The sequence below is a fragment of the Salvia miltiorrhiza genome, chromosome 7 (assembly GCF_028751815.1).
Source record: "Salvia miltiorrhiza cultivar Shanhuang (shh) chromosome 7, IMPLAD_Smil_shh, whole genome shotgun sequence".
Taxonomy (NCBI): domain Eukaryota; kingdom Viridiplantae; phylum Streptophyta; class Magnoliopsida; order Lamiales; family Lamiaceae; genus Salvia; species Salvia miltiorrhiza.
In genome coordinates, this window is record NC_080393.1 from 3,991,333 (window position 1) to 4,012,308 (window position 20,976).

General features: G+C 31.9%; 2 protein-coding genes across 2 annotated transcripts; one reads left to right on the forward strand and one right to left on the reverse strand.

The window, feature by feature from the left end:
• Positions 1–8,838: 8,838 nt before the first annotated feature.
• Positions 8,839–10,881, forward strand: LOC130991854 (uncharacterized). Its single transcript, XM_057916268.1, has one exon. It carries the CDS (start codon positions 9,392–9,394, stop codon positions 10,583–10,585), a length of 1,194 nt encoding a protein of 397 aa, XP_057772251.1. The 5' UTR covers positions 8,839–9,391; the 3' UTR covers positions 10,586–10,881.
• A 7,962-nt stretch (positions 10,882–18,843) lies between these two features.
• LOC130991905 (phylloplanin-like) lies at positions 18,844–19,979 on the reverse strand. The gene is made up of 2 exons (XM_057916357.1): positions 19,726–19,979; positions 18,844–19,318 (listed from the first exon to the last, which is right to left on the reverse strand). The coding sequence occupies exons 1-2, from the start codon at positions 19,934–19,936 to the stop codon at positions 19,038–19,040; spliced, it is 492 nt and encodes a 163-aa protein (XP_057772340.1). The 5' UTR covers positions 19,937–19,979; the 3' UTR covers positions 18,844–19,037.
• Positions 19,980–20,976: the final 997 nt, after the last annotated feature.

The window sequence follows — 20,976 nt, forward strand, 5'->3', positions numbered from 1 at the left end:
TTTTTGTAATGCGTCCAACTCACGTCACTTTCACAATGGATTTAGTTAAATATGACTCTAAATCTGAGGACACGTTAAAATAATAGCAATTGTTGGATAAAAAATTTATAAAATCATATATTATGAATCAAGAAAACATAATAGAGCTTAAAAATTCACTATTATGTATATTATGCAACAAAAAAATATTATGAAACAAATGGCGTAATTACCCGCCACAAATTCATAGCCGTGAACAGTAGCCGCGCATATTTGGTACCGGCGGCTACTGTTCACGGCTATGAATTTGTGGCGGCTAATCTACCCATTTGCAACAAAAAAATATTATGAAACAAATGGGTAGATTAGCCGCCACAAATTCATAGCCGTGAACAGTAGCCGCCGGTACCAAATATGCGCGGCTACTGTTCACGGCTATGAATTTGTGGCGGGTAATTACGCCATTTGTTTCATAATATTTTTTGTTGCATAATATACATAATAGTGAATTTTTAAGCTCTATTATGTTTTCTTGATTCATAATATATGATTTTATAAATTTTTTATCCAACAATTGCTATTATTTTAACGTGTCCTCAGATTTAGAGTCATAATTAACTAAATCCATTGTGAAAGTGACGTGAGTTGGACGTATTACAAAAAACCAAGCATGTCAGGCTTTGACCTTTTGACTTTGGGTTTGGGTGGGTAGTTTTGTAAGACATGTTATAAAAGTGGGTACTTTAAATTCCGACCCATAAAATAAAATGTTTACAAATTGTCAAATTGATTTCAATAAAAGCTACTCCATAAACAAGCCAAATTTGTTCAGCAGTATTCGAATCGTTAATTCGTTAACAAATTCATAAGTGATTTAATTCCCTAGCTAAACTAGTTTCTTGCAAAGAAAGTTAAGAAACTAACGATTGCGATTGCGACTATATTAATTTTTAATAAAATTATCATTTTTAAAATAATTAATATTTAAAATAAAAATCTGATCTAAAAAAATTGTGTAACTTCAATTAAGTTCGAACAACCTCACAAATTTCAAGATATATTAAGGATATAAAGGTGGCTTTACTATGCTTGAATGCCCGACAATCTTTCTAGGAGGGAAGGGTACAACAAAATTGTTGATTGTATTAAAAATGGTGAATAAAATATTAGTATTAGTTGTGGAGAAATGACCCAAAATAAAAACTAAAATTATTTGAAAGACGGTCCAAAGATAAAAATTAAAAAAATATTTGTGGACGGAGAAAGTATTTTTTATTTAGATGCAATTAAATGCTATAAAAATGAGCTAACTTATTTATGATATGATATCTAAATACTTCCCATTTTTAATTTATAGTATTCATTTAAAAATGGCACACGAGTTTTAAATAAAGGTTTTACCTATAAATTAATGTTAAAATGATTAATTGAATGAATATATATCTTTAATTCTTGATTAATAAATTAGGATATAAATTTTAAAATTAAAATAATTATTTTATTTTAAAACTGATAATAATTTAATTTAAATTTATCATTAAAGTGAATCCCCAAAAAAGCAAACAATCCGATTCCAATTGCCTAAACTCTAATAATGCGAAGGAAGAAATAAAAAATTACATTAAAAATAGCCGCGAGTTTCAAATAATATAGCCTGGGCCTATATTTTGTTCGCAGGCAGGCCTGGGTCTATATTTTGTAATTGGACATTTTGATGTGATAGGTCCGATAATGTGGATATTTTTATTTATTTGTAAATGTGGAAATATATTTTTCATATTAGTATATTACTAACATTTTAGAAGACTGAATAATGAATATAAACGTCAGATTTCATGTTAAAAATTTCAATTCGAGTATAATGACTCCTTAAATTTCAATTCGAAAACAAAAATGGGAATCATATTCGCAACTCACTCAAAATTCATGCTATTTTTGCAATATTTCGAAACTCGGGCTATTTTTATAATTGGATCTAAAGTAAAACTATAAATAATCTAATAAAGAATAGTGAGCAACTCATCATAAAATAAGAGGAAAATAGCACCGTTAGTAGTGATCCATTGAAGTAGGCGTGTGAGCAGGAAACAGTGACAGACAGAATACGCTGCAGCGTCTGCGCAACATATAATCCAAACTCCATTTATTAAGTTATTTTACTGCTATAATTTATTTACGCACACTCTCCCTCCTCAAGGGATTGCTCCAAAGTGAACAACATAAACTGTAATATGCAAAATAAAATGAGTACTCATATTTTTTTTTTTATCGGTGTATCATTTTTTTTGTAAGTGTACCCCACACTATTCAATATTCACTTATAATAAAAGTTAGCTCTTATTGCACTCACACACTTTATCAAATTCTTAAAATTCGTGTCATCATCAAATGAATACCCATTTCATAGACCGATGAAATAATAAAAAATTACACTCTCTATTCCATTACACCTATCTCATTTTTTTTGGACAAAGATTAAAAAATGTGTAAAAAATAGATAAAGTGGGATGGTGATTTTGTTTTTATGAAAATTATTTAAATTTTAGGTATAGAGAAATAATATATTCAAAAATGAAATGAGACATCTCATTATAAGAAGTGAGATATTTGTAATGGAACGAAGAGAGTATTTAATGATGAAATCATGTATAAAAATAATACTTAAAATATTTTAACTATAAAATTGATAGTTGGATCATATACAAAAATAAAAAAAATAAGTAAATTGAGACAAATTTTTAAGAACTCTTCAAACGAGATTGGGGCAATTTTTAGGACGGAGGGAAAACTGTGTTTAAATAGTTGTAAATTAATGTGTGTGTATTCACACAGAATTAGAGAAGGACAAAATTGAGTTTGTCGATCACCAGCTAGCTTATAATTTTTTTTCTTTTTTTCTTTTTTTCTTTTGAGAGAAAGCTTATAAATAATTAAGGTGTCAAGGGGCATATTAGCTCAAGGTTCAAGCCATAAAATTAAGACATCAAATACTCTTTTTTCAAAAGGTCATTGATTTAAATAAAATAAACAATTTGATGATATAATATAGTATATCTTATATATATAAACCCCAAGATCCTTTTGATTTTCCTTTTTATAATTATCTTTTTTTTTTCCTTTTCTTTTGTTGGTGTTATTATGTGGGAGTGTTATTGTATATTAAATCATGAAGAGTAGTGGCAATAAATGTGCACGTCATTAATTTCATTATTCTAATAACATAAATTTCCGTGGGGGTCTGCATATAAATTTCTGTGGGGGTCTGGCCCTTTTTATCGTAAGTTTATATTAATATCTAAAAATTTGAAAGGATTCAAAAAACATAAATCTAAAACGATTTGAGAATGTTGGACTAGACCAATTATGATTATATTCTCTTTCTAAGACAAAACAGAATAAAATTTAACAATTTTTTATGACCTATGTTTGGACTTTAAGGAGTCATTATACTCGTTTTCAAAATAAATGAACTATAAGGCGTCGATCAAATAATAATGTTGGAAGTTTAGGTAAATTATCTAATACTAAAAAAATACTATTCCAAAAATAGCAATGTTCTATTAAAATCTTAAAATAACTTAAATTTCTCTAATTTCGCACAAGACTAGATGTAGAGAACTAGAGATTTATAAAAGTTTTAACCAACTTAGCCAAACGTACTCTATGAGTTACTCTTTCACTTTCAGAGTTGATGGTTAAAATTAAAATAAAAAAAGATAAATGATGCTTATTTTAGCCCACCCCAGAAGTTTTAACAAACTTAGCCAAAAATACTATATATACTATAATTGATAATTTGCTCACTTTTAGAGTTAATAACTAAGAAAAAAAACGATGCTCGTTTTAGCTTAATTACTAAACTATTTGCTAATTTTAGTTGATGTTTGATTTTGATATAGGTTATCAAATATCGAGGTAAAAACTATGTTTTGGATGTTGTGAACTCGTTGAGACAATCTATCGCTAAATTACTAACCTTCCAATGTTTGATTATAATTAATTTCATTAAGTAATTGTATGTCAAACATTTCATTTTATTTTCATTGGAGAAATATGTTACGATAATTACATACTCATCAAATTTACTTTGTTTTCAAATTTAAGAATGACCTCATGGGTCTAGGTTTTTTGTTTTTTAATAAAATTTCTATTTTAGCAAATTTAAGAATGACTTTTAATTTAAGACAGAAAAGTCGTGATGGCAACCCAAAATTTATTCGAACATCATATCTCAAGAAAAGCAATTGTCTTACATATTTCCAATTGCCCAAATGACTTTTCAAACCCCCCCCCCCCCAAAAAAAAAATATCGTCTTAAAACGAAGTCTATTTTTTGTGTATTAATGTCATTATTTAGAGTTTGAGATATTTCTATAATATTGAACACGCTTTTAAGCTAGATATTTATGTTTATACTAACGTGACATTCATTTTTCGTGAAATTTAAATTTATAATTTTTTTTTTGAAGTTACAAAAGGTATCTAAATACAATCACGCTCTGCGTGTGAAACCATAGTACCAAACAATATAATTCAACAACAATTCATCACTACATAAAGTGAGAAAATTGAATCCAAAATCTCTCACAAAATCAAGATCTCTCACAAAGAAGAATTTTTTAATCCTAAATTTATTTACTCATGTTTGGTATGGATTATGTGATAAGGCATGATGTTCCGGTATCTTCGCCTAGCCAGGGTTCACCACTTGGTTTTCGAACCTCCTGTCTTCCCCACTCGTGCTCAAGCACTTAAATCTTCGTCTTATTCTTCTTCTTTAGATCACTGTTCCTCTTCTCCTTCAGTTCAGCTTCACCTTCTTCTTCTTCACCTCAGATCTCTTCTGCTCTTCTCCTTCACTTTATCTGCTCTGCACAAGGAAGGGAGAAAGAAGGCAAGTAAAATGTGATAAAAGAAAGAAAAGGAGGAATGCAGAGTAAAAGAGAAATCAGAGAAGGGGAAAAGGTGTCCTCGGGACACGATGGGGCGCCCCACCGTATTTTTCCCTAGAACTCAGCAACCCTTCCGGCAGCAGTTCGATCAAGACCAATGTGATGGATAATGGAGCAGCTTCTCAGATCTCAGCCCAACAGAGCCACCAACAGCAGGAGCCAAGTACATAACTCCGATGTCTCAGAAAGCTTCTCAGGTAACCACCAAACAGGGCTCTGGTGTACTGGAAGGCCCGGTGATACCACCACTCACACAGGGAATCCCGTACTATCAAAGAAACAACCACAAACTTGAAAGGAATAGCAGAGCCTTTCTCACTTTGATAATACCGGTCATCCCCATTTGAGAGAGCACCAGGGATATAAAGGAGAGCAGCAGGCTAACGGGAGAGAGAATCGCCATTGAAGGCGATGGAGAAACCAAGGAAAATGGCGGTGGGAAGGTGGAGAAGTTGAGGAGTGAGAGAGAGAGGATTAGGGTAAGGGGGAGCGGCGCTGAGTGAAGTGAGAGAGAGTGGGGCTCGGGGTATATCAGATGGGGTAGTGGGCTAAGGTTTTGGGCCTTAAAGTTGGCCCAGACAAAAGAATAAATGAGAAATGGGCCAACCTCACACCTACCAACTGTTCTTTTCTTTTTTCTCTCGTTTGTTTTACGATTTTTTTTCCTTTTACTTTTTCCATATTTTTCTCAAAATCCATTTTTCGTCATTTTTGTACTATTTTTTATTTCTTACTCAAAGTTTCTTATTATATTGTTAGTTTTTCAACACCGTTTGTTTTATAGATCTTTAATTATAGCATATTTAAATGATAAAATTAATGTATTAATTAAAATAAATGTTAAATAAATAAAATATATCATAAATATTAAGTGTGATTTGCCGTTGAGGAAATTTGAGTTTCGAAAAATTATTAATGTAGCGAAAAAATGACAATGATGATGCATACATATTATTATTAATAGACAAAAATGCCTTAAATCTTTAAATTATCAATAATGCTATTTGAACAAAATTTGTTCGGACAAAATATGATTAAATACTTTATAAAATAAATTTCTTTAAAAAATTTGGTTCAAAATAAAATAGGATTTAACTAGTTTTATTGTTTTCTTCATATTGTAATTTTTTTGTAATTTTTTAATAACCTTTTTAATGTACACAAACTACAAATAAAATAATAAAAAATAATAAAAATTGTTAAAAAATTACGAAAAAACAACAATATGAAAAAAAACTAACTAATTCTTTTAAAACTTAAATCAAAATTTATAAATTAATTAATTTTTAAAAGTTTTTAACTTAATTTTTGTCCGGACAAATTTTGTTCAAATAACACTACTCTTAAATTATACGCTCTCCATCCCATAAAAAATGATTCACTTCTTCAACCCCAAAAGATGTTCACACATTTTTAAGAGTTAGATATTGACCTTTGTGAAAATGAGTTATCTTGAATGAGATTATCCTAAATAAAAAAAATACCCCCTCCATCTTGCAAAGCAGAACAATTTAGTATTTTGTGTGTTAAGTGTTGTAGGTGAAAAAGTGAAAATGTTAATAAGAGAAAAAAAATTTAACATATAAGAAAATTGCTTAAATTTTGCGAGACAACTCGAAAAAAATATTGCTCAAATTTCAGAGAACGAAGATAATAAATTGTTTTTAATAGTACGAATGAAGCATACGAAAAATGTCATATATAAACACAGATATATTAATCACCATTGTTGACTCTCTCAACCTAAGTTAATTCAAGGGCCCTCTCGTTGATATCCATTGTGCATTTCTTGTGTGAAGTGGGCAAGGACAGATGAATGAGCAGACATTTATGAATGATGATTCTTATTTAATCAGAACAACCAAACAGAGGACAGTAAAATTCACATTTGCTGCAGCTTTTTCTTTTCCAAAAATCAATAAAACAATCAAATATAAGTTGCTAAATAACTATTGCCTTTCCTTGTCCTACACCTGTCGCCCACAGATTCTTTTTTGTGCAACTCCTTCTCTATCTGTGTTAAAATGGAAAAAGGAAAAGAAAATTAATTATGTGGTGTGTTTGTGTTGCTAAGAGATTCCAAAGATGATGTACCAAAAAGAAAGAACTCGATTAAATCACACCTCGAGGCTCAGCGGGGCTACTTTTGATTGAATAGTAACACACATACTCATATATTCTTGAATAACATAGTACAAGAATATTAAGATTCTTGAACAATAAAAGCATACTTATATGATGTGATGACCAATTTAACTTTGTGATATTCTATATATTCACCAATACAAAAAAATTGATACATATATATATATATATATATGGCAATATCGTATATGAACCATACATGTATGATAATGTCTTGTACAAAATCTTTAGCTTATACATATTCATTATTAATATTATACACACGAATTTGAAATTCTATTTATTGAAATAAAATGAAAAATTGAAAATTATCATCTTATTGGTAGCGGTTACTATATAGATACGGACATTCTGTCGTAACTTTAAAATCCTTCTCATTGATACAAATGAACGTTTTAGAATTCTTATCTTAAATACCAATACCTGTTACTACATAGATGCGTACTTTTTCAATCCAAATTTGAAATCCTACTCACTAAAATGAAGGAAACGTTCAACATTCTTATCTTGAATATTACTAGTCATTGCTCCCCCAATGCATGCTTTTTATCACAATTTTGAAATCCTACTTATCGAAATAAATGAGACTTTCACAAATCTGATCTCGAATAGTAGTAGCCGTTACTCCTAGACGTGCACTTCTTATCGCAACCTTAAAGTCCTACTCATTGAAATGAAAGACAAAATCAAAATTCTTTATCTGCAATATCAGCAGCCGTTATTATACATTTTTTTTAATTCATGGATTTTGTGTGACTTGGAGCGCAAATTTTTTTTTTGAGGAGAAAACCCAGAATTTTATTAACGTAAATCCCGTTGAATCAAGTCTAGGAGCCAAGTCGGGAAAACCGACTCCCAGATCACAACATCATTACACGAAAGAGCATAATGAGCTAAAGAGTGAGCTACAGAATTAGCTCACTCATTGAAATAACAAGTAATTATACAGTTATACTTGGAGCGCAAATTCAAAATACACTCATTAAAATAACAAGTAATTAACAATTTTTATCTTTTAGCATACTCGTAAATTTGTAACAGTTACTCATTCTTAAAATGGTAATTTTATCTTTTAGCATACTCATAACCGTTGCTTATCCCTAAATTTTGTATGAATAGGATTATAAGAGCAAAAATACAGAATCCTACATATTAAAATAAAATAAAAAATCAAATTTTATCTTCTTCTTTTTTTTTGATAAATTTACAATATTAAATAAAAAAATTAAATGACTGCACCACAGGAAACTCGAACCCAAGACCTTTGACCTTAGGCATTAACCCCATTAGAGCATCCGCAATGAGCTTACTTGATAGCCTACTTGATAGTGAGTTGTGTTATTGTGTAAGTAGTGCTGCATTAGAGTTACTTGATAGCCTACTTGATTGTTTTAGTTTTTAAATAGGAGAAAAAGATTTTTAAAGAGGAGAAGAGAATTAAAAAAAAAAGGAAAATTACTCGTGCATACTCGAAGACTCGAGTAACCCACCCCTGCAACGTCCTACTCGAGTGCAACACTCTACTCGAGTAGGCACTCGAGTAGGTGCGTTACTGATGCTCTTACCACTTGACCAACACAAGTACACAAATTTTATCCTTCGCAATCGTAATAGTTGCTAGTTAATCGGGTACATATAACCCAACCTAAAATGTATTGGTAGCTACTAGCATCCAAGACTACAAGAACTTATTACTCCCCCAAATTCACTGCCCCTTTCCCCCTCCATCTCCCATCCCTAATAATGCAGTTGAATTCCAATTTCCAAATTCTGATTTGAAGCGATTTATCTCTCTCTCTTGGTTAAATCTATTAATCTAGATTCTGGAGAGCCCCAAACAAGGCCCAAGAGAGTGGCGCTAAGAACAATTAGGGTTTCGGTTGTCTTGTTCGGTTGTCAGAAGTTAATTGCATAAACAAGTCTGCTTTCCACGTGCTTCTGGGGACTCTCTCCTTCACTCTCCATCCCCCACTTACTTCAATGCCATTCCTTTCATTTCTCTCTCTCTCTACACCTCATCTCCTTTGACCCCTCTCTCTCTCTCTCTCTCCCCATCCATTTCTGTAGTTTCCGAGAGCTCTGAGTAACGTTCAAGCCCAAAGATCAACATCCCAGATAGCAAGATTCGATCTTTCTTCTCTTTCCGTAACAAAGTTTCAAGAATCATATGCAACATCCGATAGAAAAATCAACAACACCCCACGTCGTAAGATTGGATTTTTTTCATCCGGGCTACAAATTCCTGCTGTAAAAACTTCAAAAAAAAAAAAAAAAAAAAAAACACTGCTTTCCCAAGATTCCCTCGAGCTCCAACAATGGTGATGGAGGTGGTGCATGAAGATATGGGGGAAGGCAGCATGCAATGCACGAACCACCCATACAAAAACAGCACTCCAGGTGGGATCTGCGCCTTCTGCCTTCAAGAAAAGCTCGGGAAACTCGTCTCCTCGTCCTTCCCCGTTGCCATCTTCCCTTCCTCCTCGTCTTCCTCCTCCTCTAGATCTGATTTCGGCGCCGCCGCCGTCGGCGACGCTGCCCTCCAGCCCCGCCCCCTGGCCGCCGTCTCCGCCAACGCGTCTGAGAATGCGAGCAGCGGCGAGTGCAACTATTACTCGAGGAGGTCAAGATTGCCCTTTGTCTTGACGCAGAAGAAGAAGAAAAAGAAAGATGGAGGAGGAGTGGCGGTGGGGAGCTCGGATTCCGGCAGCATTGTTTTCAAGAGAAGCAAATCCACCGCAACTCCGAGGAGAGGTATGCATTTCTTGGATGAAAATTTCTCTGACGATTATAGCCCTCATAGGAGGGGTTTTTGGTCATTTCTCTACATGTCAAAGCCTTCTAGTGTTAAAAAGAGTGAGAAAAGCTTGAAAGATTTGAACTTTACAACGCCCACATCTAGTAGCACTGTTGGATCATCTTCTGTTAATGGTGGTGGTGGTGGGAGTGGTGGGATTAGGGCAAGGGAGAAGAAAAGGGAGGATTTTGTGGTGGTGGATGAGAATGGGAGCCCTGATCAAGCTGCATTTGATAGAAAAGTGTCAAGATCCAGATCTGTTGGCTGTGGGAGCAGGAGTTTTTCCGGTGATTTCTTTGAGAGGATTTCAACCGGCTTTGGCGATTGTACCCTCCGCCGTGTTGAGTCACAGAGGGAAGGGAAGCCCAAGGTACAAGCTGGGCATAGGAACAGTGGGATCAATGGCCAAGATTGCATCAAGGAGAGGGTTAGGTGTGGAGGGATCTTTGGTGGATTCATGATCACCTCATCCTCCTCCTCATCCTCGTCTTCCTCGTATTGGATTTCGTCCTCTGCAGAGGATAATGGTGGGAATTCGAAGGCGATTTTGCCGGCAAGGCAGCTCTCCCATGGGAGGAGCAAGAGCTGGGGTTGGGCTCTTGCAAGTCCAATGAGGGCTTTTAGTAAGCCTTCCTCTGTGAAGAGGGATAATGCTAGTAAAAATGTGACTCCTAATTTGACTGCAATTCCTTCTTTACTGGCTGTGAGTGGCTGAGGATAAAGAGAGATGAAAAGGGTTGGATTTACTGAGATAATTAGCTGATATGTTACTATACATTTTCACATTTCAAGATTGGTGTTTCATGTGGTTGCTGCTCTACTCTGTTCATCATGTTGCTGCTGTTTTATTTTTGCCAGTTGTGATATGTTAAATCTTAGTTTATTTTTGTTGTAGTTTTCAGTCATGGAGTGTATTGAATTCTTCTTTGTATATCTAATATGATATTGGTATGATGAGATTTGATGTAAGGTTGGGAAATAAATGGAACCATGTGGAGAGTTTTCTTGATCTTTTTGGGGGGAATTGTCATTCAATATCTTCTTTATTTCCAAGAATTGGTGTACCATGTATTAGATCATGATAAAAAGATGTATGGTGCAATTGGTAGATTGGAATTGTAGTACTAGAAGATTGGTTGACATGATTGGTGACTTTTATGCATGGGATGGCTAAGCAACTTTACATGCAAAAAGATTTGGAAAATGGATTTGGGATTTAGATCTAGTTGTGCTTGTCTCCATCAAGGAGGCTTTCTAGTTAATGTGTTGCCATTTAAGATGTCCAACAAAAAAAATTAAAATAAAAAAAGGTTGGATCACATGTCACTAGCTGAGCATGTGCAAGGCCCCATTTCCTTTGTCTAATCATTGATCAAAACAAACAAACACAAAAGAAAAGAATCATATAGTTGGTTTAGTCAAAGTGTTGCACATGTTTTGGTGAAGATAAAGACACATTTGAAAGGTCTTAATCTACTCCCATGTCCACTCTTAGCTCATCTAATCTACACACACACACAGAATGCAGCTGGTGTACACTTTGTTATATAATGGAAAGCTATTCAAGGCCGCAAAAATTTGGTATTTTGCAACAATAATTTTCGAACACTTTCAATAATGTAATGAAGAGCTATGTCGACTAGAATCACTCACACTTGTCTTTTATTTCTTGTCCCATCCTACTTAAACTAGGAAGGGTTCACACCAATAGAGAGGTAGAAAGAGCAAAAAGACCCTTTTGCCCTTGAGGATCCATGTTTTTTTGGATAGGGTCGGACCCTATCCCCGACCCGATGATAGACGAAGTTCAGTGTTCCATGAATTTGATTGAAAGACAGAGAGAAATAAAAAAAGACCCTTTTGATTCGGAAGATATGTTTTTTAGATATCGGGTCATGCCTGACCTGATGATAGAGGTTGGTTCAATCAAAAATATTAGTGTAAAACTTGATTTAGAAGATATTTATAAGAATTTGAATTAAAAACATTTATTTATAAGACTATGAAGTGACCTTTCCAAGAAATTACTATATATTGAGCATGGTGACGAGTTCTTTGCAAATGAGTAATGTTTCACTTTTGAAAAGATACAAATACATAAATCTCTATGATTTTACAAGACTCTCAACATGTGTAGGATCTTCTTTGTCCGTTGCCTTGAATTCTTGCAATTTGTCCATTCTCATACGGCCGGACCACACCATCTTATTCATCAATATAGTATTTTTATTTACCTAAGTGGGGTAACCATATTTTTATTTGCAAAACTTGTGTTCTTATAATTTTGATTGCACACAAAGTAGGTATCGTAATTACACAAAAATGGTATATGGTAAGTACGTCCACATAATCTGAAAACACATAAAAATATATAAACTTAATTATAATGAAAATAAAAGTAGGGGAGTAATAGTGTGAGACGGTCTCACTGTGAGACATGTCAAGATTCGAATCTAAACTCATATTTGATGACATATTTATAATTAATCTAGATACCATTAAAAATGTAAATTCTTGATCCGTCTCATAGTGAGATATTTCATATAAGTTTTTGTGATGAAAGTGTAAGAACTCAATGAAAAGTATGAAAATTGAAGTCTTACAAAAATATACTCCTAACTTGCGATATTTCAATTTCACAATTGGTTAGACGAGGAGCATAAAACACGATCATGGTTTTCCTCAGAAAAAGATCTATTACTATTTTATAAGTGTACATTCTTACAAATTTTAATTATACTTATAATATACTTAATTTAGTTTTTAAGGATTATTTAATAATTTAATAATCTCGTTCGAAAATCAATTTTGATCATCTATCAATCAAAATCTAAAGACTATATTGGTTTCTAGTTAATTAAAAGGATCGTAACAATTTTGTTTTAATCCTTCTATGGATGAGTTTTGAACTTTTGATAGAACCTTCACTCTAGTACCGTAGAAAATTAGAAAAATCATAATTTTATTGACGATCGATCAATGATCATACAAAGATAGCGGTAAAAATTTAATTATGCATACTATAGGAGATATATGATACTCTTTTATGTATATACCCTACATATATATTTGTACGATTAAGAGATTTATAAGAGAAAATGGAGATGTGGACTTATGAGGGATGGGAATAAGACATAATATGCAAAAAGACATGAAAGAAAAGAGTCAAAAGACTGTTGTGTGATAAAAATCCATTTAGGTGGAGCAGAAGATTATTACACAACGGATCGAAATTTCGAAAAGGACACACACTTTTTGGAACCCACAAAACAGAGATAATATTCATTTTAAGTGAGCATTTTGTGTTTATATATTTCATGTCTAGGCCCCCCTCAATTTTGGGATATTTTTCCTTGTTGGAAGAGATTAGAGAGATTGATAATTGGGTGAAATGTGGTAAATTTTTGGTTGGATTTGGGTGACATTCATTCCATTAAGTGTGACGAAATTTACTCCTACAATTAGGGGTGGAGCAAAATACCGAAAAATCGGTATACCGCACTTACCGTATCGAAAAAATACCGAAAATACCGAAATTTCGGTATACCGAAAATTTCGGTACGGTATTGTGCCGTACCGAAAATTTTCGGTACGGCAACGGTATCAATTTTCCTCATACCGCGGTATACCGATATATACCGATACCGCGGTATATGCCGAAAAATCGGTATATACCGTTGTTCCGGTATATACCGAAAAAACTCGTATACCGTCAAAATAAATTATATATGTATTTAATTAGTGGTAAATTATTAAAAAGTTTTTTTTCATAATTACTAAAAAATTAATGACAACTTATAAAATATATATTTATTAATAATTAAAAACATGTAAATAAATTGAATAAATATAAAATAAATTGCATCTATGTTATTTAACTAAAGGACTTTGAAAAGTACAAGTATATTACATAACTATACAATTATGAGCTACATATATATCTATATTTATATGTCTACATACTATAATTCTAATTCTAGAATAACTATATCTCTAGAATAAGTTACATTCATGTTATAAAAAAATAACTAATAGATAATAATAAGTCATAAGTAAAATTTGAAAAGTAAATAAATTGAGTAAATATAAAACTCAAACAATAATTACAAGCTTTACTAGGTTATTGATGAAACTAGAATATCAATATATAGTCAATTATAATATATAACTATATAAGTGTGAGCTATATAGTTATATTATATATGTAGACTATAAAATATATAACTATATAAGTGTCAATTATTCGAGTTAATCACAAAATTTCGTATTCGAATATCAAAAATTTGAATTTAATACCAAACTAAACCAAAAATATTTGATTCATTTAATTAAGGGAAAAAATATAATTATGTTATTTTTCAAATATAAATAAAAGCAATTAATATCAAACAATGAAATACTTACTATATTTTCATTAAATTATTATTCAATACTCATTAAATCCTTGAATATAAATAAAAACAATATAATGTATTATTTAACAATATATCTCATAAAAAGATAAATAATAATATAACTATTTATTAAGTATTTGATACATAATATATATAATTTCATTGTTATCTAAGTTGATAATTTAACTTAATTATAGTGTACTAAAATATTTTAAAAGTTATAGGGTTACGTATATATTATGTTATATATAATAAAAAACTATATACGTATTATATATTATATATTATATATATTAATATTAATATACCAATAATTTCGATATACCGTATGGTATGGTATACCGACTTTCGGTATGGTATACCGCATTATCGGTACGACAACGGTATGGAAATTGTCATACCGAAATTTTCGGTATGCCGAGCTTCGGTATACCGAAAAGTACGGTACGGTAACGGTATGAAAATTCTCATACCGCAATTTACGGTATGGTATACGGTATGACGAAAAATTTTCGGCATACCGTACCGATCCACCCCTACCTACAATAGAATTACTATAGTGGGTAATATAAAAACGAATTTACATGTTTGGACTTGGACTATTTTGCTCTCTAAATATTAATATATGGTTGAGATATAAACATGCACGATCGAGGGCACATGGTATTCAACCATGTGGATGACACATGAAACAAAATATTGGTAATCTCTTCAATCGAATAACAAATAATGGTCACAATGTGTGCGTATGTTGGTATAGTGATAGTGTGATTAATGTCTAAGGTCGGTGATTTTGGGTTCGAATCCACCATGATGTGGTCCTTATTATTTCTTATTCACTTGTTAATTTATCAAAAAAAAAAAAAAAATCACATTTCTTCCGCCTATACTCACATATCATTCAACTTTATTTTATTAGCTACATAAAATTAATCATACCACAATTTTCCACAAACTTGGCACTTCGGATCAATTTGATCCGAAAAAATTCAGGTCTAGCTTAGAACCCAACTAATTCGTCGGGTCGGGTCGGGTCGGGCTAGGCTACTTCCGAAAAATTTGAGGTCTAAAAATGTCTAGCTCAGAACCCGGCCCGGCTAGTTCGTCGGGCCGGGTCGGGCTACTTCTAAGGACTCTATGCAATCACAATGAATGGTCATATATTTGTGGTTTATTATTTGACATGGATATTTTCATGATAATTTACTCATCACATCAAAATATAAAGATCCATAACCTCATATTCAGCTCTAAGCAACTCAAATCCCAACCGATTTGGGTCCCAAAAAAAATTGTTTAATTTATAGTCATGATATATAGCTGCAAAAGAGAAAAAATTAACACTACCTACAATTTTCATTCATGTTGGTTGAGAGATGGATTGTTTTGGAAGAGCAATATTAACTATTGCATCTGACCTTGTTTGTCTTGAGATATTAAAACTCACAACATTTGCACATGTCATTTCTGAGAGTTGTGTCCGAATGTTTTTCCCTATTATTTTCTTTTCCGATATGTATAACATTATATATGTATTCTTCACAAATGTTGGAAGAAAAAAAAGAAAGTTTAGATTCTTTTTTCCCCCAAATGCAATTTTACATGCCATGTCCCACGTGAGCTGTGGCTTCCACCATTTTATTCTATTTCGATCAACACTATATATGAATCAAGTTTGGACCAAGTGTGATTTACTGTCCTTAAATTTATATACTATTACTTGCAAATTAATGTATATTGGATTTAGCTCAACTTGTTGAAGAGCCATGTAATGTAACTATGGGAGCTTTTGAAAAGGTACCACTGTTACATGAAGGATCAAATTGAAATATCCTACTATTTGTAGAGGCGGAAATGCAAATTACAAAGAGAGCTCAAGATGTCTCATTGATATTTAATAATGATCTGAGTTGGGCCTTTTGGGCCGTTTTGATGTTCAATCTTTCCGAAGCTAGTTTGGGCTAAAGAGAGAGAGTAAGATTGTATTAAGTTTAATTTATAGAGTTTATAAGCCCAACAATTTATTTTTAAAAAAACTTATACTAAAATATACTCCCTCCGTTCCACGAATCTTGACGAATATTTATTACCTTCTCTTTTCTACTTTATCACTTTTATTGCATTCTCTCTCCTACTTTATCACTTTTATATTATATTAACTACACACTTGAAATACTATTATCTACAATTCCTTAATTCTCGTGCCGAAACCAAACGTGTCAAGATTCGTGGAATGGAGGGGTAGTAATCTTTTCAAAGCTTATAGGTTGTTAAACTTATAATAAGTTAGGGAGAATTGTGAGTTCAAGAGCAGCACATGCCACAGCTCATACCAATAAAATGAGAGAGAGGAGAGAGAGTTGGGAGTTAAATAATGTGTTAATGTGTAAAGAATATTATGTCTCAACAAGATGGTTGAGATTAGAGCTATATTAATTCAGATATATAGTTTTTCCAGCAACAATTAAACAATGATGATGCTTCATAAAAATTGGAGATCGGTGATAATTAAAAAGTAACTAGTATGTCCATCCGTACGATGCACGGCGAACATCAAAACTAAACAAAATGTTTAAATAAATAAATGTAGATATTAAATAAAATTAAAATATAAATAAATACAAAATATATTTTAAAAATAAAATAATACCCACATCAATTACTCAATAAAATCGATTTAAAAACGTAAATTTTCAACTTTGTATAAAATGTAATTGAAATTTTAGTTATTAAATAATTTTAAATCATTTGATAAAGGTATTACACGTCATAATATATATATATTAATATATTCATACATAAACATAAATAAAAAGGAGAGAAAATTAAATATATTAATTTTTTTTATAATTTATTCGTTTTAAATTTATTTTTTTATGATTTGATGTCATATTACAAATCTTATCACGAATTTAAATTTAAGATGCATTATAAATCAAATTTGACAATATTTAGAAAAAAATTAAAATAAAAAAATAATGAAAATTTGATGAAAGAAGAGAGAAAAAAAGAGGGAAAAAGTGGAGGGAAGAAACTCCTCTTTTTATGTAGTGTATAGATTATATGACTTATTTTATACTAGATCTCTTTTCTTTTCCATTGTTCGTCAAATTATATTGATCTTAAGATTCTCCTATGATTTTCTAAAATTCATTTTCGTTCCTATATTTGATCTCATAATCTATATATTTTAATTTAATTTTGCCCGCTGTTTTGATGCATATATTATTTTCATACTCAAGAAAAATGACTAGATATATTGAAATCACTATAAATTAAATTGTTGCGTCATATTTTCAATACTATGTTGATTTAACTTTAGTTTTAGTTTTGGTCCTATTCCCTCTTACAATAGGTCAAATTAAATTTATGATTTATACCTGAAATGATGATCACATAATTAAGCTAGTTGCTTGTGGTCTCATCCCTATAAACCAACTAACCCCGCTACATTTCCATGATTTGAGGCAAAACTTTTTCTAAATTATACCCACGTTTGATAGTTACTTACTGGCCCACTAATTCCGGATGGGATCATCTGTCCTATTATTTTGTGTGTACCTGTCTACCACTCTTAATTTATTTGTTTTGTAATTATTTTTTATAAAAATAAAAAATGTTATTATATTATGAACTCTAATTAATATTTATAACTAAAAATTGAAATTTTAAAAAATTATATACCCCCTAACTTTGAATTAATGAACCCAAATAATCAATTATTAATTCAAATAAATATAAAAAAAATAATTATAAACCCTAATTGAATGAGTGAACCCTTGTTAATTAGCCTTTTATAATATTAAAGCATAATAAATTAAAATTGAAGAAACTATAATTAAATATTATAATAAATTAAGATTGGTACACGGTGGTACACACAAAATAGTTGGACAGATGATCTCATGTGCACTAATTTGGTTTCTAAGTCCATCGAAGTGAATGTCACAATTAAAGTACATGAAATTCTTTGTCCCATTTTTAATGTTTTATTTTTATTTTTTTGAAGTTTTATTTATGTTTTAGTATAATTTTAATCTAAGATTTACTAATTCAATTAGAATTTATAATTATTTTCAGTTTTAATAATTGATCATTATGGTTGATTGACCTAAAGATAGAGTATATACTCCATCCGTCCCCCATAAATGTGCATAAGTGTTTCTGACATCGGTTTTAATGAAAAATTGTTTACGGTACTGATAGTAGAGAAAATAATCTCACATTAAAGATATTGTTAAATATATTATGGGTAAATAGTATAAGTTACAAGAATAAAATTATGAAAATTATGTGTGGGACAATGTAAAAAAAAATAGAGTATGCATACATTTAAGAAACAAATCAAAAACAAAAGATATGCATAAATATGGGGGACGAAGAAAGCATAATTTTTTAAAATTTTTATCTTTTAATAAAAAATAATACGAGTTTATTATATAATAAAATTAATAGTGAGAATCAGACACAATAAACTGTGTGACATATAAGATCTCATGCATCCGCAATAAAAAAGCCAATAAAATCAGACACAACAAACTGTGTGACATATGAGGATCTCGTGTGAGAATTATTGGTATAGTGGAACATAACATTACTATATATGTATAGTATAACATGAATACACTTGCATAGCTCAAAAGCCAATAAAATCATAGAAACAAACTTATCACCGATCTAGAATAGAGGATCTCGTGTGAGAATTATTGATATAGTGGAACACAACATTACTATATATGTATAGTGTAACATGGCATGCACCACTAGGGCACATTAATTAGCACTGAACCGGAAACCGGTTGGCCCCATATTGCCTATGTTCAAGAGTCCGGCCACAGTGCTGCCGATGAACTGCAGGTCGGAGACGAGGCCGCCGAGCGAGGGCAAGGTGGCGTTGCACGAGGCGAGGGGCGTGTTCACGGCGAGCTTGCAGCCGGAGAGGAGCGTCGAGAGGAGAAAGTTGATGGGGTCCAACAGCATGGAAAATACACCCGAATTATCTGTTGTAGCAGAAGACACCACGTTTCCACCACACTGCAGCTGCACCAAAGCATCTACAACACAAACCATAATTTAATTAAATATTTGGAATAATTCATTTCAATATAAAATATCATGTGCATGCTATGGTTTGTTTATCAAATATATTTAAATTTAATATATATGTACATATATAGCGATTTTCAGTTTCTTGGAGGTTTTGAGATAAATACATATATTAGGTTTATCATTTATCGTTGGTTATTAATTTTTTGATGAGTGCAATATTGCAATATTACAAATGTCCAAAATAAACCTCGTTACTACATGATCCGTCATCCGTGTTATGCTCTTGTAGTACCACTACACGAAAGATGAAACTTTTCGTGTAATGGCGTTAGATAAAATTTAAAGGGTACGTTCGCCCACTAACACACGTCAGATAAAAAATATTATAATGCATAAACAAATACGAACGTACTAGGGAAAACCGGGGTGGCGGTGGCGTTGGCGCCGGCGTTTCCATTAGGAGTGCAGTAGAGAATGCCTTGGATTCGAAGTAGGCTGAAAAGAGGGCCAAGAAGCCCTCCAAGCCCACCAAGCCCTCCAAGCCCACCAAGCTGCGCTTGAGCGCATGGCAATGCGATGCAGCCAATCAAGAGCCCTAACACAAGAAGAGATTTTAATGCCATTTTTCGATTTGGTTAATTTGGTATTGCAAATGGAGCCCTTTTTGTAGGGGAAAAACAAACGAGGGTCTATTCATCTTGATCACCAAATTCTTGCACGCGTGCATGCACAAGTTGTATCATTATCGTATCGTAACGTATCGAGTTGGGAGATTAGTTGATGCTCATGCAGTTTTGTGACGTGCTAAGTGGGGAAAACATTCTTTTATTTGAAAATTTAGCCACATTTGAGAGCTGCTTGTTGTATTTATTCTACTATATTAGCTTTGCAAAATGGTCCATGTAGCTAGCCATGAATGAATCGTTACCACAATTTTTTTATTTATTAGTCTGCAGAGTTGAATTTTGACATTGGTGTTTGTTCATATATTAGAATATGGTTAAAATTAATTAATTTAGATGTTTTTTTAAGCAGTCTGCATAGTTGAATACATTTGGTTTGAATGAGGAGCTGCAACTATAAGAAAGAAGGAATTAGGCAGTTGCCAAGAATGGGAAAACAAGGCAAGAGAAAACTTTTAGAAATTTTCATTAATTAATTAAGAGTGGCTATAATTCGAATTTCATATATAGATATAGGAAAAAAATTGTTTAAGTACGAAGAAAAAAGAAAACTTGGTTGAAACTCACCCCAACAACCCCTGGCTCCGCTAATAAGACACGATGGTACACACTAAATTGCGAGACAAAGGATCCTATCAGCCGCTACTGACCACGTATACATGCATGGGCGGATTCAGGATTTGCCGATAGGGAGCCAAATTTTTCGGACAGTCCGTACAGTTCAAGTATAATCTTAATGGACTTAGAATTATAGTTTGATCACTAATTATAATGAATATTTGTTTTCTTTTTATTGATTCAATAACAAATATATTGAAAGCATATAAAAAACTATCTCTCTATGTTTTTTTTAAAAATAATCTATCAAGAATAAATTATTTTTTTATTATTATTTTGAATTTTTTTTATCTTTCTCTGAAAATTGGACTGGACTATGAATTGAGCTACATAGATATTAAGCTAAATATATATTAATACAT

Excerpts from the sequence above, each read along its gene's own strand:
- LOC130991905 (XM_057916357.1), bottom strand. The coding sequence starts at position 19,936 with ATGGCATTAAAATCTCTTCTTGTGTTAGGGCTCTTGATTGGCTGCATC. Across the intron at positions 19,319-19,725 it reads CGCCACCCCGGTTTTCCCTA|ATGCTTTGGTGCAGCTGCAG; the intron begins GTACGTTCGTAT and ends TTTGTGTTGTAG.
- LOC130991854 (XM_057916268.1), top strand. The coding sequence starts at position 9,392 with ATGGTGATGGAGGTGGTGCATGAAGATATGGGGGAAGGCAGCATGCAA.